General features: G+C 36.5%; 2 protein-coding genes across 7 annotated transcripts in view; one reads left to right on the top strand and one right to left on the bottom strand.

The window, feature by feature from the left end:
- Window positions 1–1,726: 1,726 nt before the first annotated feature.
- Window positions 1,727–3,462, bottom strand: PIGBOS1 (PIGB opposite strand 1). 6 transcript variants are annotated; one of them, XM_036078271.2, is made up of 3 exons: window positions 3,324–3,462; window positions 2,408–2,473; window positions 1,727–2,103 (listed from the first exon to the last, which is right to left on the bottom strand). In XM_036078271.2, the coding sequence occupies exon 3, from the start codon at window positions 2,019–2,021 to the stop codon at window positions 1,857–1,859; it is 165 nt and encodes a 54-aa protein (XP_035934164.1). In that variant the 5' UTR covers window positions 2,022–2,103; window positions 2,408–2,473; window positions 3,324–3,462; the 3' UTR covers window positions 1,727–1,856. The 6 variants fall into 6 exon arrangements, with proteins under 6 accessions (XP_035934164.1, XP_077935445.1, XP_077935444.1 ...); XM_078079319.1 differs by lacking the exon at window positions 3,324–3,462 and adding an exon at window positions 3,108–3,253; XM_078079318.1 differs by lacking the exon at window positions 3,324–3,462 and adding an exon at window positions 3,034–3,053.
- An 84-nt stretch (window positions 3,463–3,546) lies between these two features.
- PIGB (phosphatidylinositol glycan anchor biosynthesis class B) overlaps window positions 3,547–26,954 on the top strand; it is a 37,610-nt gene continuing 14,202 nt past the window's right edge. Inside the window, exons 1-6 of the mRNA XM_036078266.2 lie at window positions 3,547–3,680; window positions 5,541–5,676; window positions 6,107–6,224; window positions 10,186–10,290; window positions 11,715–11,845; window positions 22,109–22,249. Coding sequence (XP_035934159.1) covers window positions 3,548–3,680; window positions 5,541–5,676; window positions 6,107–6,224; window positions 10,186–10,290; window positions 11,715–11,845; window positions 22,109–22,249 — 764 coding nt within the window. The 5' untranslated portion in view covers window position 3,547. The remainder of the gene's footprint in view (window positions 3,681–5,540; window positions 5,677–6,106; window positions 6,225–10,185; window positions 10,291–11,714; window positions 11,846–22,108; window positions 22,250–26,954) is intronic.

Genomic DNA, 26,954 nt, shown 5'->3' with positions numbered 1-26,954 from the left:
TTTCATTAATTATGGCTGAGTAATATTGTTGTGTGCTACAATTTGTTATGCATTGATAGACATTTGTGTTATTTCCACTTTTTTAGCTATTATAATAATGATGCTTTGAACAATCATGTACAAATTTGTGTGTGGACGTTTTCACTTCCCTTGGATATCTACCTAGAAGTAGAATTATTGGGTCATACAGTAACACTGTTTAACTTTTTGAGTAACTGCCAAACTGTTGCACAGCAACTGCAATTTTACATCCCACCAGCAGCCTATCAGGTTTTCAATTTTTCCCCATCCTTGCTGACACTTGTTATTTTCCATCTTTTTGTTTGTAGTCATCTAAGTTTGTGAAGCGGTAGCTCATTGTGACCTTGATATAAATGGCTGCAATATTTTTATTAGAAAAAAAATTAACTCATTCTCTGCCACTTGGTATGTAAATACTAAACTGACCAATGCATCATTCTCAAAAGGAGGATCAAAAGCAGTTCACTTTAAATTGATGTTAGATAGGATTATCATTCCTTAGATACAACAGGATCATATATTCCTGCTCATTATCATGTGACTTGACTCTGCACCCTGTACAAAGTCTGTGTCCCTGCCCTTGACTTTGGGCTTGACCATGTGACATGCTCTAAACCAACAGAATATGAGAAGATTTGACATTTGCCACAAATGAGCAGAAGCTTACAATTCCAAGTTTCCTCTCTGTCTCAATCCTATACTGTCATATCCCAGAAAGGAGATTCTCCTTGAGCCTGGGTCCCACAATGAGAAGACTCATACAACACAACCCCAGTCTAGCTGTGTAGTTCAAGCAAAGCTAAGCCTGTCACATGGTAAATACTTGGTATATGAACTAAAATCTTAATGTATATTTTTATGTGCATAGAAGAAAAAGTCTCAAAGGCTTACACTAAACTGTTGAAGGTGCTGATTAAATCAATGTATACAGTAATTTTCACCTTTCAGTTTGTTCATTTCCGTACTGTTTGAATTTTTTAATGTACATGCACTATTTTCGTAATATTTTTTCACTCCCTTTTTTAAAAATTACCCATGCTGGCCTCCATTGAACACAGACAGCTTAGATTAAGCTATAATAAATTTACTTTTCAAGAAAAAGAAATCAATAATAAAAATGAGTTGATTTAAATGAAGCATCTTGTACATGTGATTACATTGATAGCTCTCAGTGAAGATATAAGCTTAAGATTATTAGAATAAGTAATTATCGGTTCCTACCAATTTCAAAAAAACATTGTAACTACATGAAAAATAGCTTTGTAACTAATTAATTCCACCCTTTGCACCATTATTAATGCAAATTTTCTTAGGTTAAACAAACAGATCTGTGTCATATTTGCTATCCTATATAATACCATCTATCTTAACTAAAACCTCAATTTGATCTGAGCTACCCCCATTCTCAATTTACTCCTTCATTCTGCCTGGGGCTGAAAGACTGCTCATGTATATTAAATCGGCTAACTGTAGGCTACTTGAGGGGCAATCTGCCTGAGGTGGTTAACTTGATCCACTTCATCTATAACCAGTACTATAAACACCATTCCCAGCTATTTTATAAATAGAGTCTTGTCATCCCTTGATCCTGTATATGCTGCATTTCCAGAAAAATAAACATCAACTGGGAAACAAAATATTCTTTAAGACATTCATTTTAGTTTAAAAAATGACAAATAAAATTAAACATTAAAATTGACAGTGCTTGTTTTAAAATCATTACCTATGATTTATTTGTGTTTAAAATATACTTGAGAAGTTTTTACTAGATTATTTATAGTCAATGTATAATTTCAATAGAACTTTAAACAATTACATTTCGACTCCATGTAGTATTAACTTTTCTTCTCTTCTGATTCTTGTGCCAATTTCAACTTTTCTTTTAATTCCATCTGATCTCGGTAGTACTGTTCAAATACTGGTTGATAAATATACATCCCTCCAGCAATTCCGAGGATGCTAGCAAAAAGCAGTTGTGGAAGAGTCAATCTCCCAAACATTTTTCAACAAATGCTATACAGTGCTTTTGCCACACCGTGGTTTTGAAAAATTACAGTCCACATCCAGGAAATACCTTCAGATCTGTGTACAAAGAAAATGGAAAGCAAAGCAATAACTTAGCACAACATCCTTTTAAAAGATTCCAGGTCACTACTTTGTTCCAGAGTGAATAGTATTTTCATCATAATATGTAAATATCACTTGATTTAACTAAAATAGGAATATAAATATACAGGGAATATGACAAATCAGGATTAGGGGATGGTGTAAGACAAAGCTAAATCCTATTCTAGAATTTTCTCAATGGTTTTAAATAAACAATTCTTAAAATGGCAAAAGTGGGGGAGAGGCTGGTAAGAGAAATCCTCTTTACACCTTTACATACCATCATAAAACTAATCACTAAAAGAAACAGCTCCCCCAAAAAGTTGAAAGTGATTGCCAATCCAATCTGGAAGTAGAAGAAAGAGAATTGTTACTTTTCATTATTAGCCCTTTTTTACTATTTCATGTTTTTTGGCAATATGCATAATTAAAAACAATTTTTAAAGCAGGCTAAAAGATTTTATGAGTTCCCTTTCATGCTTTAGAAGGTACAAGTAGACATCAAACACATGAAATAACTTGCCATCCATTTATTTTATTTTATTTTATTATGTTATGTTTATCACCATACATTTTTTATAATATAAAGGAGATTTGACTGATTTACTTTTAACAACTGAGGAGTAAAGACTCCAGTATTTATCAGAAAGTTATATTTGGGAACACCAGTCTCTGGAGAAAACAGATGTTTATGAAAGAGGAAAGCAGAGTAACGGATTTACATATTTTTTATAACAGTCTTTCACCGTCTCCTAGACCGGCCCCCGAGGTTACAGAAATCATTAGCGGCAGAACCGATACTAGAAACTGGATTGTCCTTAACATCGCTAAAATGTAATTTAAACTAATATGGGAAAGAAATGCCTGTTTGCTCTTGGACGGTTAACTAGATAAACGACAGCTTACCAAGAATGCTATGGTTCACCGCCCGCTGAGGAAGGAAGGGAGGGAATCGTAATTATCATTACTATTATCATTACCACTTAAACACCTCCGACCGTTCGGCGGTCGCTCCGCGTCGCTGACCCCGCCTCTCGTCTGCCCTAGCCTAGGGGAGCTCCGGCTCCTTCCAGCAGTCTCCGGAAGAGAAAACAGGGCGCAGAGACCACGAAGCCAAAGGGAGACAGCAACCTCACGAGAAGGATAAGCCAAAGAAAAAGCGCAAGCGAGCTCGCGACAAAGCTTACCAAGCTTACCCGTGCCAAACAGACCTGCAGCACTCGGCGGCACACACAAACTTCGGGGGTCGCCGTGACGGAGCTGCCTTTTCCCAGCTACCTCCGCGCCTGCGTGTGACGGCTGCTGCAGAGGCCAAACTTAGGGAGCGGAAGAGAAACGCGCGTTCCTCCAACTGCGGTCTCCCTCATCGCGGGGACTGAGGTGTCAGGGGATCCTCAGCAGACCTCGAAGTAGGTGCAGGATGAAGCAAGAGAGCGACGATGGCCGACTTTTTTTCCGCGGTCTCCAGAACCGCTCCCCTGAGAAGATGAAGCTGCGAAAGAGAAAGTCAACTTTGTACCTCAGTCCCCGGAAGAGCACCGAGCGCCGCGGAGGTGAGCGGGTGGGGTGCGGGAGCCGAGCTCCCAGGCGGTGGCGGCGGGAAGCCGCGGACCCTGAGCTAGGGCTCCATCTGCTGGGCGGGGTTGCCACGAAATCGTAGTGCACTCGAGCCCGGATTCTCCATTCCTGCCGCTTGCGTGGCACTTTGTTCTGCATCAGTTAGTTCTGCCGCGGCCGTGCGGAGCGAGTTGACATGACGTAGCCATCCGCATTTTAGAAAGGGGACCCCCGCGGTGGGAGTTACGTAAGGTTTCGCAGCTACGGAGGGTCTGATTCCTGGGGTTGAACCAGGTCTGACTCCCAGCCCATTTATTTTTCCCACCCCCCACCCCCGCCTTCTCTTTGGTCCGGTGTGATGATGACAGGAGCAAAATCACCCCAGTAAGTGGGCTTTTGATCTGTCAGACGGGGGTATTTAATATAAAGATGGACTTCTCATTCATTCAATAAATATTTTGCGCCTTATATGTGCGGAGCACTGTGTAAGCGGCATGAAAAGAATGCTGAGTTTCCCTGTGGAAACCTGAGACCGAGAAAGGGGAGAATCATTTTGCTAAATGAAGGAGGATTGTGACGGGGGAAAGGGAGTTGTAGATGGGCCCGAGTTCTCTCGTTCTTTTCCCCTAACCCTTCCGTTGTTAGAAGTTGGATCCCTCAGGGTAAAGGTTAGTAACGATGGTAAATTACCATACGCGTCACAGATATATAGTTGAACTTTTAGGTATATCTTGATCAAGATCACTTGTTCAGGGGCCAGCTCTGAGTACTGTTTATTCTGCACCAGTCCACAGAGTAAAGGGTTTTCTTTCAGCAGATACAGTTCGGTTGGGGTGTTTCTTTAAGTGCTTCTCAAAGATGAGATGGGGCGTGTGTTGTGTTGAATGTACCAATTGTCTGAAAAATATTTAAATGTGTTCCTGGAGAATAAGGAGGGAGAGTGGCAGGAACCTAGAACTATAGCAAAAGGCTCAAAATGGATTAGAATGCAAACACAAATACTCAGGAGGCCAAACAGGGGTCTGAATAAATTAAAGCACTTTCTATTAAAGAACCAGCCAGTTGTTGCCAGTTGAGCTTTGTTGTCAGATCTTAGTTGTGAAATGCTGTAATACAGATTTTAATATAAAGTCGGATTTTTAAATGTTGACAACTAAATTCACATTAAAAAAAACAACAACTGTATTCAGCTTGCAGGCTCTCCAGTTGTGGCGAAGAGCAGGGCTATAGAGGCAGCAGATAGACCTGGTTTTGAATCCCGTTTAGTAATTGCAGCCTTTTTGACTTTGGACAAGGCAGTTTAACTTCTTCGTCTCAACTTCCTCATATGTGAATGGGGCCAATACCTACCGTTTAGCATGATGTGGAGGATTAAATGAGATGAGGCATGTGGAGGAATGAACTCAGTGCCTTGCACAGAGTAAGCATCGATAAGGGCTATTTAAAAACATGCAGAGGACCATTTGATATATATAGAAGAGTTGATCCTAAGTTAGTAATTTGTTAGCTGATTTCTTTCATTAGCTACCCATATAGGATATCACCTAATTAGCCTAAGGCCTTAGTTAACTGTATCTCTTTTTCAGTGATATCTTACTATTCTCCTTATACAATTAATTGCAGAAAGATTGGTTAAATGAAAGGAGTGGTGATTTCCCAATGGTGAGGCTCCGGCCCTCATATAACTGTCAACCCAGGTCTGCTTTGAGAGTAGCGTGGCTGGGCCAGAGTTCTCTACTGTGCCTTCACAGAGTCTGAGCAAGGCGCCAACCAGAGCAGCAGATTTTAGTTCTGCAAGTGGAACTTGCCTGACTTTTGTGCCACAATTACTTGTTTTGTTTTGTTTTCTTTTTCAGATCTTCTTGGTGAAAACATTTATCTGGTCTTGTTTACCATAGCATTACGAATATGTAACTGTTTTTTAGTCCAGACAAGTTTTGTTCCAGATGAATATTGGCAGTCTCTTGAAGTTGCACATCACATGGTTTTCAAATATCCTTTGTAGTTTCTTTTCCAGACTAGAAATGTATATTCATCTTAGAAATTGTGCCAGCTTCTATTATATATTTTCAATCAATTTTCCATATATTCTCTAAGTAATTTTAACTTATCAAAGTATACCATTATTTTACACTAGTATTTCTTCTACCTTTCTTTGATGTTAATATACTTGACTCAGCCTTTAACCAGCAGGTATTCCCATAGTGCTCAGTACTGTGGAGGATATAGATGAAGTAAAAAACACATTCCCTTCTTGAAGAAGTTATGAGTTTAATTGGCCAATTGCATTTTTAATTCAAATAACCAGTATAAAATGCTGTGGTTTTAAGCTTCTTTATCAAAAAAATAGAAATTTTTTATGCACAGAAATCAAATAGATTTTGTTTCAGTGCTATTTAACATTAGTCCTTAATATTACTAATTATGGTTATTTGACCTGGGAATGGACAGAAAGATTGAGGGGTTACACTTATCCCTTAATCTTTGCAAGCATTTACAAGATTCTGCATCTTTTGGGAAAAGATAGTGTTCAGCTGCTGGTAAGTTTAAATAAAAGTAATCAAAAAGGTCGATTTATTCCATCCTTTTTAAAAGGCTAATGTATTTTAACTCAATGACATTATTGGTATCACAAAGTTTGTTTTTAAAAAGATACTGTTGCGGGCGCCTGGGTGGCTCAGCTGGTTAAGCGACTGCCTTCGGCTCAGGTCGTGATCCTGGAGTCCTGGGATCGAGTCCCGCATCGGGCTCCCTGCTCGGCAGGGAGTCTGCTTCTCCCTCTGACCCTCCCCCCTCTCATGCTCTCTCTATCTCATTCTCTCTCTCAAATAAATAAATAAAATTTAAAAAAAAAATTTAAAAAAAAAAAAAAAAAAAAGAGATACTGTTGCTAAACTCTGACCATATCTGGGCAGCCCACAGTTCAAAGACATACTGTGATGTGTAACCCCTCATTGTGTGCTGAAACACAAAACTGAGCATGAAAGTGTCCTACTTCAAGGAATCCTGTTAAGATATTCAGACTTTCAGAATGACTACATTTTATATTAATTATTTGGACTTTAGAAGTATTCTTCTTTCATGAAAGAATCACACAAGAGCAGTGTTGTATCTTGTTTAACTTGTGAGCAGAAGACCATGTTATATGAGCTTATGAAGACTATATATAAACCCATTCAGGATTTAGTGTTGAAATTAAATCTTAGAGAAAATTAATTTGACAAGAATTTAATGATATGCACAATCATTGTGCTATGTGTGTAGTAATTAGGCAGCAATAGTAAGTAGGGTTGTAATTCCTAGATCATGAACTTCTGGGGTCAGTTGCCAAAAGAAGGTACCAAAGAACTAATGGTGCCGAAGTTTCTCTAAACTCACTCTCAAGATCCTTTAAGCTGTCCTCAGATTAGACGCAGAAGTTTGGGCCTTCCCCATTTTCTGTAGGGAAGTGGCCCAGAATTCTAAAGGCAGTCCAAATCCTGAGGGCTTCTTGGAGCCTGGAAAGACACATGGAAGGATCATGGGGAAGGAGAATTTAGAGCAGTAGCAGAGTTTCTCCCATTGACACGTGTGGAAGTTAGGGGCTTTGAATTCCCTTCTGTCAGGGTTTCTAGATTATGTAGGATAACCATAAAGTCTGGAACCACAGGCAATATACATAATGTCATCAAGGATATCTTATATCCCAAGAAGTAGGTTATATTATGAATGAAGGAGTCTTTAAGATAGAAAACTTCCTATTCCTCCAGGACCTATCCACTTCCCTCAACCTGTAGCTGACCCACCTGGCCATTTTGTGATTTAAAGTAAACCTCCTGTAGTCCCCATCCCCACCCCACTGTCCCCCTCAAATCCTCTGTCCTATCTGGAACTTGACCAGGTGGAGAAACATTAAGATGCTATCAGTTAGTCATTCATACTGTCATATTGATTATTTTAAACATAGATTACATACTTTTGAAACCAGAAGGGGTCAAAGAAGTGAAATAAATAGACCAAGGTCACAGCATATTAAAAGGAGAGCTAAAACTAGATCCTAGGTCTGCTTCATTCATAGCCTGGTGCTCTTACCAGATAGCTTCTCCCTAAACTGCATAAAGTGTGTATACAGAATTAGGAATGGCTTAGAATTGCACCAATATGGTAGCCACTAGGCACATGTGTCTATTGAATATTTGAAATATGGCTAGTCCACATTGAGAAGTGCTATTAGTATAAAATTCATACTGGATATCAAAAACCTAGTACAAAATAAAAATGTAAAATGTTTTTGTAATTTTTTTATTTTGATGAAATAATAATTTAGATATATTGGGTTAAACAAAATAACTAAAATTAATTTTACCTGTTTGGGATTTTTTTTTATTTTTTAATTTGGCTACTATAAAATTTTAAATTACGTACATGGATCGTGTTATATCTCTACTGGACAGCACTGGCTTAGAACACATTAGAAGAAAGGGACATAGAAGGGAGACCTGAATAGGGTGCCACAGTGGGGGCTTTCAATAGTCAGAAGACATGTAAGGGCATCTGACCTCTGGAGCTTAATGGAGGGATCAGGAGCTTAAAGAACAGGAGAATGATAAGCTGCCAACACAATATCATACTCAAGGTTTACCCCTTGCACGTTCCTTCTCTTTGCCCCACCCCTCTACTTTTTATTTCCAAGAGTCATATGCAACTATTATTTAATTCTTCTCAGGTCCTTACTATAAACCTAGAAAATTACGGTATCTTAAAAGTCTGGAGAGACTTCTAATAACTGGGAATTTACATCTCCACTTATTTTTGTGTTGAGCTAAAATCTACCTTCTTTTATTTTTATTTTTTTAAAGATTTTATTTATTTGAGACACAGAGCACGAGCAGCAGAGAGAGGGAGGAGGAGGCTCCCCGCTTAGCTGGGAGCCCGACATGGGGCTCTCTCCTAAGACCCTGGGATCATGACCTGAGCCAAAGGCAGACGCTTAAATGACTGAGCCACCCAGGCGCCCCAAATCTACCTTCTTTTAAATTCAAGATTTCTACAAAACAACCCTTCAGAAAGTTTTATTTGTCCAGGATAAACATCTCCATTTCTAAATATCATAATCAGATAATGTCCTTTAGACATCTTATAATTTATTAATATCTGTCTTAAAATGTAGGTCTCCAAATTGAATATAATATTGAAAGCTAGGGTAACTAGTTCAGAATATAGTGGAACCATTAATCCTACAAATGTTATACTTCTGTCAGTGCACAAGGATTCTTTTAGTTTTAGTGGTTCCTCATACTGTTGGCTTATATTAAGTTTGTAGCCAAACTGACTTCTCACATGAACTACTTTCAGGCCTGAGAGGTAAGAATGAAGCATATAGATCTCTATGCAGAGAAAACAGAAGGTATGTATATAGATGCCTTTTGCTGTATTTTACAGGGCAGAGTTTAAGTGAAATTATGAAGTACATCATACCTTTAAGACTTAAGCATTTATTTACAGATTACTAACAAAGAAGAGGAACATGTGTTAAAAGTGTTAGAAGGTGTTAGAAGCTGCTGACACCTGACAGTAGAGCCACTCTAATTATGCTATAAAGTGAATGAATGTTGATCCGACAAAAATACAAACTTAAATATATTTTTAGAAACACATCTTTCGAACAAACCAGATTAAATTGTGCTCTGTCAGTGTGTTATTTTGTTAATAACTGACACATTTTTTTAAAACTCTCAAAGATGTCATTTGTAGCATTAGAATTACTAACTGTAATTAAGTTATAATACATTTACTCTTTAGTTTTGCTCTTAAATTTACTTTTTAATGTCATCTGATTACTATGTTTCTATAATTATAGAATACTTGTCCTTTTATGGAAAAAGAAAGTAACTCATTTTATTATCTATATTGCAGGATGGGGAAGTAATGTCACTTAGTAGTTAAGAGCACAGGCTTTAGAATCAGGAAGACCTAGGTTTGAATTCTGGTTTCCACACTAAGTAGCTGTGCAGCCTTGAGAAAATTATTTAACATCTCTTTACCTCAGTTTCCTCAATTATAAGGCAGTACCTATCTCACAGGGATTGTTAGGAGGACTGAATGAGCTGATATATATATAAAGTACTTGGTGTGATACCTATCACACATTACTATAAGTGCTTCATAAAAATTTAACCTATTGTTATGCTAATGAAAATCACTAAATGTGCTTCTAAAATAGAACCTTAACACAATGAACTGTTTTGTTGGCTATCTACATTAAAAGGAGTAGTGTTGTAATATATAAATTACAGAGAGAAAGAATGAGAATGATAAAACTACCTTGGGCATTTCCCTGAAAAATTAATGTAATTTTTGTAGAAAAGCAGGTATTTTTGCAGAACAATAGAATAATACATTATGTCTATTTTTGTACTAAGAATGGCCTTCAGTTGATAGTTGGATCAGTTTGTTGATTTCTTAATTCTGTGTGAACTGGTACGTGTTTTTTAATATCTTTTTTTTTTTGAACTATTGAAGATCTGGATTCCTAGACTTGCCCAAGCACTTCTGTCTGCTATAGCAGACATTAGACTCTACTCAATAATGAAGCAACTAGAAAATCAGCAAATGGCAAAATGGGTGGTAAGTCCTAAACACTTTAAAAACTAGTCACTTACTTCATTCCTAACAGCATGAAGCACATGGAAAAATCAGTTCTCAAAACAGCTTCAGAAGATACTTTGTACAACTTTAGAGAGGTGCTTCCATAATGAAGGACAGCAAAATGCAAGTGGTGCCTGCCATGTCGCTCCTTCTGATTGCACCCTGGGTGATTGACGCCATTGATGCCCTCCAAGTCTTTGAACCCTAGGAACAGCTTTTGGAAGCACTGCAGTCATCAAAGCTGTCAGAGTCTTTGCCTCACTTTCTGTAAAATTCAGTAGGAATAGTTCTAATCATTGCCTACCTAACAAATCACCTACAACCTTTGTTCCCTACCTCCAGCGACCTGAGACTGAGCCTAAGAAGTACATTTTCACTGAAGCATTCTTTCACCTCTAGCTAGAGTATTTGAAATAGTTAGACTCTGTAAGGGAGAAAATGTGGTGTAGAAAACTGTCCTTTGTCAGACTGGCTTATTTCACAGTGGAGTGATAGATTCCTTATATCACATTCAAACCTTGAATGGATTTTCTCATTGAAACCATAACCTGAAGCGTGATTGGATTCTTTAGTACTGTGGTTAACCTTCCTTGGCTCGTTCTTAAATTAAATAAACTTATACAAGCTAGCTTTGAAATCTTACTACCTTTTTAGTACTATTTCTACTGGAAAATATGTTCCAAATTCCAAGTGACCAATTTATCAACAAATTTCTGGAATATAATTTATTATTTATTTATTAATAAATATTTAATATTATTATAAATAAATTATTAATAATACATTTCTGCAGGTAGTGTGTTTATTTGCATTAAAAAGACAGAATGGTTTAGCGAGTGAGTCCTTGTTAATGGATTCAAGGATAAAATCAGTCTCTTTATTTTGTGCTTACATACACAGATGAAGGCTCAACCTAAAATGGCAAAAGTGTAATGCCTTTGAAATCCTTCCTCCAAAGTAGTAGTACTAGTTTCTTCTAGTTTAAGAAAAGCCTTTAAATCCACAAAAATTTGGAACATTTTTTAAAGGCTGTATTTGAAGAGATAGGAATCTAATACCACATGTTTAACATCCTTGCACCAGCTAACAAGTTCTTTTAAGACATTTGCTTTGTAGACTTGATGCTTCTGTTTGCATGTTCTTCCAAAAACTGGTTTATTATTTTAGTCAATTTACCTGAAAGTATAAACTTGTTAACTTTAACACCTACATATCTGGTATTATCATAGATCTGTGTGTAATGTAACTTCTTAAAAACAATGTTTGGGCATGCCTATTTTCAATATCGTTTATGTTTTGATGTGATTTTTGCAGTAGGTAGACTTGCTGTTTTCCATAGAAGAAGATAATACTGAGCTTTTCCATTTCCCACTCCATATATGTTTGCTTATAATTGTTCTTAGTTTTTTTGCCAGTTATGCTCTTGGTTCACATGGTATTGCTGTACCAGAACTCTTACAAACACCATGGAAACTGTTCTCACTATAATTGCTCTTTTCTACTATCCTTTGGAAGGTTCAAAGTCTATGAACAGGTGAGATACATTACTGTTAATAATTATGTACAAAACGTGAAAAATTTTAAATATCAACATATTGTAATGTCTGGTGGACCCCTGAATGTTCATGAGGTTTATTAAAACCACATTGTCAGTTGATACATTTATTATCACAGGAAACAGATATATGCAAACTAGGTAATGAAGGGCAGTTTAATAAAAGGACTATGTACAAATGTTTAGGCAATGTTTAGAAAAACCAATATGGGGATAACCATAGTAACCCCAGGGCTAGTCATAGGAGGAAGTTTCTGCTACCCCTTAGGCCCAAGGAGAGGTAATAATTGTAATGGGAATCCATACAAAGCTGTAACTCAAGAGAGGGCCCCAATAGGGGACATGCACAGCCAGCCTTTAGTCATAGCAAGAAGAGAGCTGGGGGAACAAAATGCCCTGAGTTAACTCTTCTGCCCTCCAATCAGTCAAGGCCAATCAGAAGCCAGAAAGCAAGTGAGTTCATTGATATAGTTCAGGCAGGTCAGCTTCCCTGCACAAAGAGCAAGTGAAGAATGAGGAAAATAGATCTGGAAGGGCAAATAGAAAATATATGAACCCAGGAGATTGGGTCCCAGATGGCAGCATAGGAAGATTCTGAACTCACCTCCTCCCTCAGACATACCAAAACTATAGGAACATATGGATCATTTCTCTCCAAAAAGATCTGAAAGCTAGATGAATTGCTCTCCACAACAAAGGGTAAAGATAGGTAGAAGAGGCAGAGACACAGTCTCACAAAAAAAACCCCACCCGCAGCATGGCAACACACAATAGGGAGGGATCTCACCAGCTAGCCCTTCTTCCAGAAAAGCAAGGGGTTGATGCCCCATATCAGGCACTCTGGCCCCTGGGATCTGCACCAGAGAAACAAGCACTCAGAACATCTGGCTTGGAAAATAAACTAGTTGACATCCAGGGGTCCCCAAGTGCTATAGGAAACTGAGGTTTCCCCACTTGGATGTCTCACATACAGTCTTGGTTACCCTTGAGACCCAGTGGAAAAACAGCCATTTGAAAAGTGTCCAGCAGTGACCCACCAGCAGGAGGGATGGTGTGGAGGTCATCCCTGTGGGGTAAGGGGTTCAACTCCACATCAGGGACCCCCTGCCTGGAGATCTGCATCAGGAGTGTGAGTCCCCATAATGTCTGCTTTTAAAATCAGTGGGGCTTAACTCCAAAAGACCCAGAGGCCTATAGGAAACCTAAACTCTGCTCTTAAAGGCCTAGAGACAGTATCACTTGCTCCAAAAACCAGGAAAGATATTAAAATTTAAAAATTACTTGACATGAAGGAGATTTATTGACAAATTTTAAGGCATGTACCAGAGAGGCTGGGCACTTTCCCCAGGAACAGAAGTGCTGGTAGATACCGTTTTTCTTGCCTACCTTCAGCCCAGCTAGCCCAACACTGGCAAATGACAGTTCTGACACTTTCCATCTACCTTGCTAGCATAGCTTGCCCAACCCTGGCATGCCCCTACAGACCTGCCCCACCCAACCCGGCAGGTGCCCCTCCAAAGCAGCTGCCACCATGCCATACCCAGGGGGCAGCCTCTGTCAGGACTGGTACCCCTCCATAGTGACTCCAGCCCTGGGTGAGAGGGGCATCCCTGCCCACCAGCACACCCACACCAGCTGTGGCCTGTCACAACAGGAAATCACACAGCATATACAGAGGATAGCCCTGGAATGCCTTGTTCTGGTGACCAGGGAGAATTGCACTTCTAGGCCCATGGGACACTACCTTTAAACTAGGAGACATAGCTGACCTACCTAATACCAAGACACAAACACAGAGAGTCAGATAAAATGAGATAGAGGAATATGTTTTAAATGAGAACAAAACAAAACCTCAGAAAAAGAACTAAACAATATGGAGACAAGCAATCTACCTGATAAAGAATTCAAAGTAATGGTCATAAAGATGCTCACTGAACTTAGAAGAAGAGTGGATGAACTCAGTGAAAACTTAAGGAGATAGAAAATATAAAAAAGAACAAGTCTGAGCTGAAGAATATAACTGAAATGAAAAATACATAACAGCAGATTAGAGGATGCAGAACAGCAATCTGGAAGACGGGGTAGAGGAAATCATCCAAACAGAAGAGCAAATGGAAAGGAATTTTTAAAAATGAGGATATGGTAAGGGACCTCTAGAACAACATTAAGCAGACTAACATTCGCATTATAGGGGTCCCAGAAGAAGAGAAAGGGGTAGAAAACTTATTTGAAGAGAAAATAGCTGAAAACTTCCCTGACCTAGGGAAGGAAACTGACATCCAGGTCCAGGAAGCACAAGAGAGCCCCAAACAAGATGAACCAAAGGAGGTCCAAAATAAGACACATAATAATTAGGATGCCAAAAAGTAAAGATAAAGAGAGAATCTTAAAAACAGCAAGAGAAAAGCAACTAGTTATATACAACAAAACACCCATACAACTGTTAGCTGATTTTTCAGCAGAAACTTTGCAGGCCAGAAGAGACTGGCATGATATATTCAAAGTGCTAAAATGAAAAAACCTACAACCAAGAATGCTCTACCCAGCAAGAATTAAAGGAGAGATAAAAAGTTGTCCAAACAAAAGTTTAAAGGAGTTCATTATTACTCTACCAGTCTTAAAAAAATGTGAAAAGAAATCCTCTAAGCAGAAAATTTTAATAAGAAAATTATGAAAGAAAAATTCCACTGGCAAAAGCAAAATACAGTAAAAGTAGTAGATAAACCACTTAAAGCTAGTATAAAAATTAAAAGACAAAATTAGTAAAATCAACTATATCTGTAATAATTAGTTAAGAGACAAAATAAAAATATGTACAATATGATATCAAATACATAATCATGGAGAGGGTAATGTACTGTGCTTTTAGAATGAACCTCATGGCATTAAAAACCAATAACAGATACACAAAAAATAAAAAGGAACTCAAGCATAACACTATGAAAGTCATGAAATCACAAGAGAAGAGAGCAAGAGGAAAAGAACCAGAGAGCTACAAAAACAAATAGAAAACAGTTAACAAAATGACAATAAATATGAACATACATATGAATAATTACATTAAATGTAAATGAACTAAATGCTCCAACCAAGAGACATGAAATGAATGGATGGATTAAAAAAAAAAAAAAAATCCATCTGTATGCCTCATACAAGAGACTTACCTCAGACCAAAAGACACATACTGAATGTGAAGGGATGAATGTAGATATTCCATGCAAATGGAAGTGAAGAAAAAACTAGGGTGGTTAATGCTTAGACAAAAACAGACTTTAACACAAAGACTATAACAAGAGACAAAGAAGGGCATTATATAATGATAAAGGGATCAGTCCAACAAGAGGATATAACAACTGTAAATATTTGTTTCCAACATAGCAGCACCTAAATATATAGAGCAAATATTAACAGACCTAAAAGGAGAAATACAGTAGTAGAAGGAGACTTTAATGCCCCACTTACAACAATGGATAGATCATCCAGACGGAAAATAATGAAACAGTAGCTTTAATGACACATTAAATCAGATTGGCTTAACAGAATATTTTTAAATTTTAAAAATTACTTGACATGAAGGAGATTTATTGACAAATTTTAAGGCATGTAAATTTTTTTTTTTTTTTTAGAATAGAATATTTCATCCCCAAACAGCAGAATACACATTTTTTTTTTTTTTTGACGTGCACATGGAACATTCTCTAGAATAGATCACGTTAGGCCAAAAAGTCTCAATAAATTTAAGAAGATTGAAATCTTACCAAGCATCTTTTCTGACAACAGTGTGACACTAGAAGAAATCATTTACAATTAAAAAAAAAAAAAACTGGAAAAAAATGAAGGCCAAAAACATGCTACTAAACAAGCAATAGGTCAACAAAGAAATCAAAGAGGGAATCAAAAAATACCGTGAGACAAATGAAAATGGAAACACAACATTCCAAAATCTTTAGGATGCAAAAGAAGCAGTTCTAAGAAGGAAGTTTATAACAAAAGAGGCCTACCTCAAGAAATAATAAAAATCTCAAACAATCTAACCTAATCTAAATTTAGTGAAAAAGAACAAAGAAAACCAGTTAGTAGAAAAAATAAGAAAGATCACAGTGGAAATAAATAGAGACAAAAAATAGAAAAGATCAGTGAAACTAACAGCTGATTCTTTAAAAAGATAAACAGTGTTTAAAACCTTTAGCCTTGGGGCGCCTGGGTGGCTCAATCGTTAAGCGTCTGCCTTCGGCTCAGGTCATGATCCTGGGGTCCCGGGATCAAGCCCTGCATTGGGCTCCCTGCTCCGCGAGAAGCCTGTTTCTCCCTCTCCCACTCCCCCTGCTTGTGTTCCCTCTCTAGCTGTGTTTCTCTGTCAAATAAATAAAATCTTTAAAAAAATAAAAAATAAAAAAATAAAACCTTTAGCCAGACTCATCAAGAAAAAAAGGACTTAAATCAGAAATGAAACAGGAGAAGTTACAGCCAACACCATAGAAATACAAAGGATTATAAGAGACTACTACAAAAAAATAATATGCCAGCAAACTGGACAACCTAGAAGAAATGGATAAATTTAGAAACATAATCTTTCAAGACTGAATCAGGAAGAAACAGAAAATTTGAACAGACTGATCACTAGTAATGAAATTGAATCAATAGTTGAAAAACTCCCAACAAACAAAAGTCCAAGATCAGATGGCATCACAGATGAATTCTATAAAACTTTTAAAGAAGAGTTAATACCTATCCTTCTCAAACAATTCCAGAAAATTAAAGAGGAAGGAACTCTTCTAAATTCATTCATTATGAGGTCAGCATTACCCTGATAACAAAACCAGACAAAGACACTACAAAAAACAACAACAACAACAAAATTACAGGCCAGTACTTCTAATGAACATAGATTCAAAAATCTTCAACAAAGTATTAGCAAACTGAATTCAGCAATACATTAAAGGTATCACTGATCACAATCAAATGGAATTTATTCCAGAGATTCAAGGATCATTATGTGAAAATCAACATGATATACCACAACAAAATGAAGGTTAAAAATCATATGATCATCTCAATCGATGCAGAAAAAGCATTTTGACAAAATTCAACATCCATTTATGATAAAACTTTCAACAAAGTAGATACAGAGGGAATATACCTCAACATAATAAAGGCCATAATATGACAAACCCACAGCTAATAACCATACTCAATGGTGAAAAGCTTGAAGATTTTCATCTAAGGTCAGGAACAAGACAAGGATGCCCACTCTAACCACTATTATTCCACATAGTACTGGAAGTCCTAGCCACAGTAATCAGATGAAAAAAAAGCATCTAAATTGGTAAGCAAGAGGTAAAATTCACTACTGCAGCTAACATACTACATATTGAAAACTGTAAAGACTCCACCAAAAAAACTTAGAACTAATAAATTCAGTAAAGTTACAGGATACAAAATTAATATACAGAAATCTGTTGTGTTTCTATACACTAACTAGCAGCCAGAGAAATTAGGAAAACTAACCCACTTATGAATTGCATTTAAAAAAATACTTAGGAATAAATTTAACAGAAGAAGTGAAAGACCTGTACTCTTAAAAACTATAAGATGTTCATGAAAGAAATTGAAGATGACACAAGTAAATGGAAAGATATACCATATTCATGGATTGGAAAATTAATATTGTTAAAATGTCCATATTACCCAAAGCATTATACAGATTCAATGCAATCTTTCTCAATGTACCAAAAGCATTTTTCTCAGAAGTAAAACAAATAATCCTAAAATTTGTATGGAACCACACACACAAAAAAAAAACCTGAATAGCCAAAACAATCTTAAAAAAGAACAAAGCAGGAAGTATCACACTCCCAGATTTCAAATTATACTACAAAGCAATAGTAATCAAAAAAGTATGGTACTGGCACTAAAATAAACACATAGATCAGTGGAACAATAGAGAGCCCAAAAGTAAACCCACACTTCTTTTTTTAAAAAAATATTTTATTTATTTATTTGAGAAAGAGTGAGCATGACCAGGAGGGACAGACGGGGGAGAAGTGGACTCCCCACTGAGCAGGGAGCCACATGTGGGGCTCAATCCCAGAACCCTGAGATCATGACCTGAGCTGAAGGCAGATACTTAACTGAGCCACCCAGGGACCCCTAAACCCACACTTCTATGGTCAATTAACCTATGACAAAGCTAGGCAAGAATATACAATGGGGAAAAGACAGTCTTTCTAATAAATGGTGTTGGGTAAACTGGATAGTTACATGGAAAAGACTAAACTCGACTACTTTATCAACCCATATACAAAAAATAAACTTAAAATAAAGACCTAAATGTAAGACCTGAAACCATAAAACTCCTAAAACAAGTGGTAAACTCTTGGATATCAGTTTTAGCAACATTTTTTTAGATCTATCTCCCCAGGCAAAGGCAACAAAAGCAAAAATAAACTGTTGGGACTATATGAACAGCACAGCAAAGAAAACCATCAACAAAATGTAAAGGCAAACTACTGAATGGGAGAAGATATTTGCAAATGATATATCCAGTAAGGGGTTAATATCCAAAATACATAAAGAACTCATACAATTAAAAAAATCAAATTAAAAAATGGGCAGAAGACCTAAGTAGACATTTTTCCAAAGAAGACCTACAGACAGCCAACAGACACATGAAAACATGCTCAACATCACTAATCATCAGGGAAATGCAAATCAAAACCAAAATGAGATATCATCTCACACCTGTCAGTATGGCTATTACCAAACAGACAAAAAATAACAAGTGTTGGCTTGGATGTGGAGAAAAAGTAACCCTCATGCACTACATGAGGGTTAAGAAAATGCAAACAGTAATATGCACTCCTATGTTTACTGCAGCATTATTTACAATAGGCAAGATACAGAAGCAACCTAAGTATCCATCGATAGATGAACAGATAAAGAAGGTTTGGCATGCATACACACACACACACACACACACACACACACACACACACACACACACACACACACAATGGACTATTACTTGGGCCATAAAAAGAATGAAATCTTGCCATTTGCAACAACATGGATGGACCTAGAGGGTATTAGTGAGATAAATCAGATGGAGAAAGATAAATACCATACAATTTCACTTAAAAGTGGAATCTAAAAAACAAAACAAATGAATAAACTTAACAGAAACAGACTCACAAATACAGGGAACAAACTGATGGTTGCCAGATGGGAGGAGGGATGGGTTGGATGGGGAGAACAGATGAAGGGGTTTATGCAGTATGAACTACCATTTATAAAATAAGTAAGTCATGAGGATATAAAGTATAGGATTAGGAATATAGTCAGTAATGTTGTAATAACTTTGTATGGTAACAGATAACTGCCCTTTTTGTGGTGGGCATTTTGTAATGTATATAAATGTCAAGTCGCTATATTGTACACTTGAAACTAAAAACAATACTGTATATATCGACTATACTTCAGTTGTAAGAAGTAAGTTAAAGAAAATATATGGACCAGATTTGGGCTTATATAAACTGGGGAAGCAAATACCAAGCAAATGGAACCACCAATATGAGCAAAAACACAGAGCTGTAAAAGGGCTTCATTTTGTTGTGGGCAGGTTGTCCATCCTACCACACACGTGGTCGGAAGCATGGGAGAAGGGAAGAATAAGGGATGATGCTGGAATAGGACTTTGCCCTTCTCCACAATTTGGACTTTATTCTGTAGGTGGAAGGGAACCATTGAAGGCTTTTGAAAGCATGACATAATCAAATCTGATTTAGAAAGAATTCTCTTGCAGTACCAGTATTTAGGATATAATGAGGGAGAAAGCCAGAATTTGGTCTAGTTGAGAAGCTACTATCCATTCTTCCTATATAAAAAGGTTGTTGGGAGAATCAAATCAAATAAGATCATTTCTGCATTAGACTCCTGACTGCAAAAATAGGCATTCACTTAAGTTTACTTATATGATGAGAGCTTTATTATAAGGCTGAAAGTAAATATAAGGAAAAGAGGGAGCTTGTGGCCAGGCCTGGAAGAAAATTATAGAAAATCTCAGCCCCATAAATGAAATTGAATGAATTATGGCAGTTTTGAGGGAAAGTCTGTTCTGTTGTACCTTTATAGCCCAGTCTGTGAATCTGTTTTGTCTAATTTTAAGGCTTAGCTAGTCTCCATTTCTGTCCTCACTACCAACTGTCCAGCTTTCTCTATCTCGCATTCAATTTGAGAAAATCTGATTAGGTCTGTTAAATGTCATTATCCCTATAGTTTCACGCTGGCCAGACTTAAGACTGCCTGCCTGGGTTCAAGAAGAGAGGGTCACGTAGCACAGGCGACTGCTGTAAAAGCATTCTTCCCCAGATAAGCATGACAGGTACTATTCCTGGCTTTAGAATATATGACATTTTGCAAACTCCTTTAAAAATGCAAATTTTATAAATGAAAGTTTTCTTTAAGGATGGACTGAGAATATCTAAGCATTGATTTCTGTAAAATGGTAACAGTGAAACATCTCTCAGAATTAAATGAGAACCTATATAAAGTGTATAGCGCAGGGCCTCTTACAAAGTAAATGCTCAGTAAGTGTTGTTAATGACAATGATATTAAGTAAAGGAATATTTGGGGGGCAATACAAAAAAAAGAAGACAGCAACTATGAAAATATTCCAGACAAGTGACAGGGCTTAATGTAAAATGATGGGAATGGGAAGGATGTGTGGGGTGAGATGCTGCCATTTAAGGGACTCTCAAATTTTAAGACTGAGAAACTGAGTAATACTATTAAATATTAGACACTGAATAGGTTTCAGGGAAGGTTTTGGGCTCATTTCAGGTGCTTTGATCTTGAGTGCCAGTAGAGATCTATGTAGAAATATTCAGAAAAGAGTAAGAAATCCAAGTCTGAAAGTTTGGAGTGAGGTCAGGACTGAAGTATACACTTGGGTGTCCTCTCAGTAGTTTGACTGTAGCAGAAGTAGCAATTAGGATGCGTGCAAATCAAACCAACCTATGAATGTGTTTTATTTCACCTGCATAAGGGTTTTTGTTTTTGTTTTTTGAAGAAACTACTTGGCAAAGTTTTAAAATTGGGAGATCTTACATAAAATCTGGGTTTCTAGTTTATGAGAGGCCCAGCAACATTTTGGGCCAAGATTCCTTCATGACAATATCAGAGCCTGCCCACGGTCTACATCACTCATTTACTTATGTGGTCTCTGTAAGCATTTGAATTTGAAATCCCTGCTCTTACATCCTCACCAACATTAGAAATTTCTCTATAGCTCCTACTTAGTTAATAGATACACAATGGTACCAAAAAGTTTTATTTTGCTTGCTTTCAATTTTTAGCAGGGCTAACACTATTTCCATATGATAATCTACTGTCTGTAGTCCTCATGATTAAATTAATATAGTCTTCTTTAGCTATTTATTGAGTGAAGTCCTAATAGTAAAAATCCACATTTCTATCCGTGATCTTAGAGGTTTGTATGGTAGGCTTTTTATCAATTATACATATAGATCTTTCATTTGGATAAGATTAGCACTTACTTTCAAAACAAAATTGTATGTACTAAGAAGCCCAACATTGCCTAAGTAATCCTAATATTTCCTTAAATGCATTTATTCTTTTTTTCTTAGAGAATGGTTTTGTGTGATTTTCTTTTATCTCCTTAGGAGAGACTTGATAATTTTTCCATCAGGAAAGCAATTGGCAGAGTTGTATGGCTAAAAGTTAGTATACCTTTTTGGCAAAACAAGACCAACATTAAGACATAGAATAAGTTCTGAATTTAAAATACTAAAATTGGGATATTAGAGCTGAAAAAGACCTTAGATATTACCTCTTTTTATGGAGGAGAAAAATTGAGTCAAAAAGTATAAGTAGGGCGCCTGGGTGGCTCAGTTGGTTAAGCGACTGCCTTCGGCTCAGGTCATGATCCCGGAGTCCTGGGATCGAGTCCCACATCGGGCTCCCAGCTTGGCAGGGAGCCTGCTTCTCCCTCTGACCCTATCCCCTCTCATGCTGTTTCTCTCTCTCTCTCTCTCTCAAAAAAATAAATAAATAAAATCTTTAAAAAAAAAAAAAGTATAAGTAACTTACCCAACTTCACATAGCTATTTATACCAAAAGGAAAATGCCCCCATTAAAAAAAAAAAATTATATCACAGCATAAAGTAGATAACTTCTACACTCATTTCCTAGTTGTCTTGACAATATATTTTCTTTGCTTATAGTGTCAAGTACTTGTCCCTGGTGGCACTTGCCTTCATAATTCGTCCCACAGCTATCATTCCATGGATACCTTTGGTCTTCAGACATTTCTGGCAAGAACAGAAAAAGCTTGATCTTATTCTGCATCAGTTTTTACCTATAGGGTAAGTATGGCTACAATCCATCTATTAATGTCCATAACCTATAAATTACAGATTGTGAACAAGATTTTACATCTCATAGTCAATTATTATATCTTCTAATGTCAATGAGAATTATCAGACTAAGGAAACAATATTTCCAAATTTATATTTTGTATTTTTATATTTATGATTATTAACTATAATTATTTTAATTTGCATAAGTGGGGATCTTTGGAACTTTTCTCACTTAGAACTTTTCTGTACTTCATTTCCTATTTCTCAAGTACATTTTAGAGATCCTTGATTCTTTTACATTTGTATAAGGCTTTATAATTTATAATGTGTATTTATATATTACCTCATGACTTTCACAATTCTTGGATCTAGACAATGTAGGTATTTTTAGTTTGTAGTAAGGAAAGGGGTGGGTGGGTGAGGGCAGCTCAGTGAAATTAAACATGCATTAGCGAGAGTCATTGGGTTGGTTGCTGTGATGGAACTGGTATTGAAACCCATGTCTTCTGTGCTCAATTCAATAGCATATATACTAAAATTGGGACAATACAAAAATTAGCATGGCCCCTGTGCAAAAAAACAAAACAAAAGCCCATGTCTTCTAATTTTGAGCTCCTAGGATCATACTTATCCCAAGTATCTAGTAGAGTATCCAAAACAGTTATTTATTGAAGGGCCGAATGCATTCTGATTCTTAGAACAGTAATCTTTTTAATATACTAGTATTCACTCTGTATGAGTATTTTTGGGTAGGAATTAAAAAGGGCTAAATCATCTTCTGCCAAGTTGCCACTGTTGTCATTTCTCAGATTTATTAACATTATCTTTAATGTATTATTCATTCAGCAAATATTTGTTTAATCCTAGTATGTGCCAGGTACTGTTCCAGATGCTGGAGATACGGCAACTTAACAAAGTCCCTGCCTTCATGAAGTTTATATTCTAGTGGGAGAAGACAGAAAACTAAAAACATAGGGGTAATATCTATCTGTCAAGTGATAAATGCTATAGGGAAACATGAGAGATAAGGATAGAATTTTTATAGGGTAACTAGGGAAGACTGTCATGATAAGGTAACATTGGAGCCAAAACCTAAAGGAATTGAGACAATAAGGAAAGAATATTCCAGGCAAAGAGACCAGCAAGTGCAAAGACCTTGACATAAAGGTGTATTTGGCATATTCAAGGAACAGCAAGGAGACTGGTATGGCTAAAGGAGAGTGAACTTGGGAGAGTATGATGATGAGGTCAGAGAGATAGCAAGGGCTCAGATTATGTAGGCTTTTACACAGGGAGATAAAAAGCCTTTTTTTTCATTGCAATACAATGTATAGTTTATTCATTCAACAAGCATTTAGCCTGCTTTGTATCAAGCATTTGATGATTCAGAAGTAAGTAAGATGCAGTGTCTACTCCCGAGGTCAAAATCTGTGGGGGGGGGAAAGAGATACAACAGTAATTCTTGATCAGCAGTATAGAGTGTTCTAAGTAGTTATATAACAAAATGTTGTAGAACAGATAATAAAAAAGCCTAATTCTGCTTGCAGGGGAAACATTAATAGAAGGTTTACAAAGTAGATGATGTTTTAAATAATATCAAAAATGAACATGAGTTTGCCAGACCTAGGGAATCAGCTGCTTCAAGCTATAAAGGCCTGGGAAGGAGCCTATTCATATAAATCAAAATGCTTGTCTTGTTTATTTTGAAGGGAAATATACAAAAGAACAAATGAGATAATGTATGTGAAAATACTTTGAAATTGTACAGTGCATAACAAATATGATTCACAGTCCTAATTAGTCTTATACTCTCAAGTGTTGGTGTACTGAGTCGGCCCAGCCAACAGCCTTTTATGTATTAAACACCCTTTAAAAATAACCAGTTGCAGGCACCTGTGGCTCATTGGTAGAGCATGCAACTTGATCTCAGGGTCATGAGTTCAAGCTTCATGTTGGAGGTAGAGTTTATTTTAAAAAAACACAAAATTCATCTATCACCCCACTTTACATATGAGGCATTGGAGGCTCAGAGAAGGAAATGATACCTGTAAGATCTTTGGGCTGGTTAGGGTCAGAACTGGGACTGGAACACCAAACCTCTAGCACCTAGGGCTATTTATTTAAAAAGAAAGAAAAGAAAAAAAAAAATTAAAACAGTAGCATATCCAGACAGGAAAAGTATCTCTATAGAGAAAAATCTTGCATTAGTCTTAGGAAAGTTTCTAATATGTATGGACCTACTTCTCTTTGCCTTTTACATGACTTTGAGAATTTGGGACATCATTTTGTCATTCATTCTGTAAAATCAAACATAATTCAGTTGCCTTTCAGCTGCCACATTTTCACCAACAATTAGCAAGACAAAACAAAGTATGGGACATCGTTATAGATATTACAGGCATTAAGGAGATAAGAAGAGGATATTATGGACAACTTTTGCTAGTAAGTTTGACAACTTAAATGAAATGGACAAATTCCTAGAAAAATACAACTTACCAAAACTGACAAAAGAGGAAATAGTAAATATGAATAGTACTATATATATTAAAGTTAATTTGTAATTAAGGACTTTAAACAAAGAAACACCAGGCTCAGACGGCTTCACTGGTGAATGCTACCATATGTTTAAGGAAGAAGAAACATCAATCCACATAAACTTTTCCACAGAATAGAAAAAGAATAACATTTCCCAACTCTTGTAATGAAGATACCATACCCTTGATCCCAAAATCTGACAAGGACGTTACAAGAAAAGTCAATTATAAATCAGTATCTCTCATGACTATGAATGCAAAATTCTTAAACAAATCTTACCAAATTGAATCTAGCAATATATTAAAAAAGAGTGGGGTGCCTGGGTGGCTCAGTTGATTAAGCATCTGACTTTTGGTTTCAGCTTGGGTCATGATCTCAGGGTCATGAGATCGGCCCCGTGCTGGGTGTGGAACCTGCTTTTGATTCTCTCCCTTTCCCTCTGCCCCTTCCTTCCCCCCTACTTGCGCACATGCTCTCTCTCTCTAAAAAAAAAAAAAAAAGTATACATCATAACCAAGATTGGTTTTAGTTCAGGAATGTGAAGTAGGTTTAGTATTTTAAAATCAATCAGTATGATTCATGACATTAACAGAATAAAGGAGAAAATTCATAGGACAATCTTAATAGACACAGAAAAGCCACATGATAAAATTAAAAACCTACTCATGATGGGAGAGGAGGGAACAACCATTAGAAAATGTGTAATAGAAAGGGACTTCACTAATACGACAAAGATTTCTATAAAATGTTATAGCAAAATCATACTAAGTATTGAAGCACTGAAATCCTTTTCCCTGTGATCACAGAAGATACATGGATGCTCATTATTTCCCCTGCTGTTTAACAGTATATGTCCTAGCTAGTGCAGTAAGGCAAGAAAAACAAATGGTTGGAAAGGAAGAAAGAAAACTATATGTGATTGTATGTAGAAAATCCAAAAGAATCTAGAGGTAAACTATTAGGGTTAGTAAATAAATTCAGCATGTTCACTAAATACAAGGTGAATAGACAAATATTGATTTCATTTGGATACTAAAACGAGTGCGTAAAAGTTTGAGGAATAACAGGATATTTATATAGTCTCAAAGTGTCTCCCCATAAAATATTTATTAATTACAAAGGATAACATAATTTACAGTGGAAAAGTTAAGGGGTGCCTGGCTGGCTCAGTTGGCAGAGCATGCAACTCTCGATCTCAGTGTTGTGGGTTCAAACCCCACATCGGGTAAAGAGATTACTTAAAAATAAAATCTTTTAAAAATAAATAATAAAAAAAAAAAGGGATCAAAGTTAACATTGCCAGTAATTGGACAGATCACTATCATGAGACACCAGATCAAAAGCAGAGAAAACACCCTGTCTCTTCTATGGTATTACTGCCATAATGCATAACCTGAATCTATTCATGAAAAAACATCAGACAAACCCAAATTGAGGTACATTCTAGAAAATAACTGACCTGTATTCTTCAAAGATGCCAGTCATGAGTGACAAGGAAAGATTAAGGAAATATTCTAGATTAAAGGAGACTACAGAGATAGAACAAGTGAACACAACAAATAATCAGGGTTTTTTTTTTTTTCTTTGTATAAAGGACATTATTGGGACAATTGGTAGAATCTGAACAAGGTGTAAATTAGATAGCCATAAAAATTTAATATTTCATGGCTCTGATTATTTGTGATTTATGTAAGAGAATTTTGTTTTTAGGAAATACCCACTGAAGTATAGGGATAAAGGTGAATGATGTCTGCAACTTATTAAACAGTTCAGAAAAAAATACAAATTTAAAGAGAAAGAAAAAGATAAAGCAAATATGGTAAAATGTTAACATTTGGGGAATCTAGGTGAAGGATTTATGGGAATTCTTTATACTATTCTTGCAACTTTTCTCAGTCAGAGATTATGTCAAAATAAAAAATTAAAAGGAAAACAGAAATACCATTTATGGTGGCATCAAAAAACATCAGATGCTCTCATGCTCTCTGTCTCTCATTCTCTTTCGCAAATAAAATCTTAAAAAAAAATCAGATGTCTATGAATAAAATAATGAAAGATATACAAGAACTCTACACAGGAAGCTATAAAACATTATTGGGAGAAACTAATGAAGACCTAAATAAATGGAAGGGTATATCACGTTCATGGATGAAAGATTCAATATTTTAGAGATATC

Source organism: Halichoerus grypus, chromosome 8 (genome assembly GCF_964656455.1).
Source record: "Halichoerus grypus chromosome 8, mHalGry1.hap1.1, whole genome shotgun sequence".
Classification (NCBI taxonomy): domain Eukaryota; kingdom Metazoa; phylum Chordata; class Mammalia; order Carnivora; family Phocidae; genus Halichoerus; species Halichoerus grypus.
Note: the sequence above shows the minus strand (reverse complement) of the source record. Positions and strands in the feature narration are given on the sequence as shown.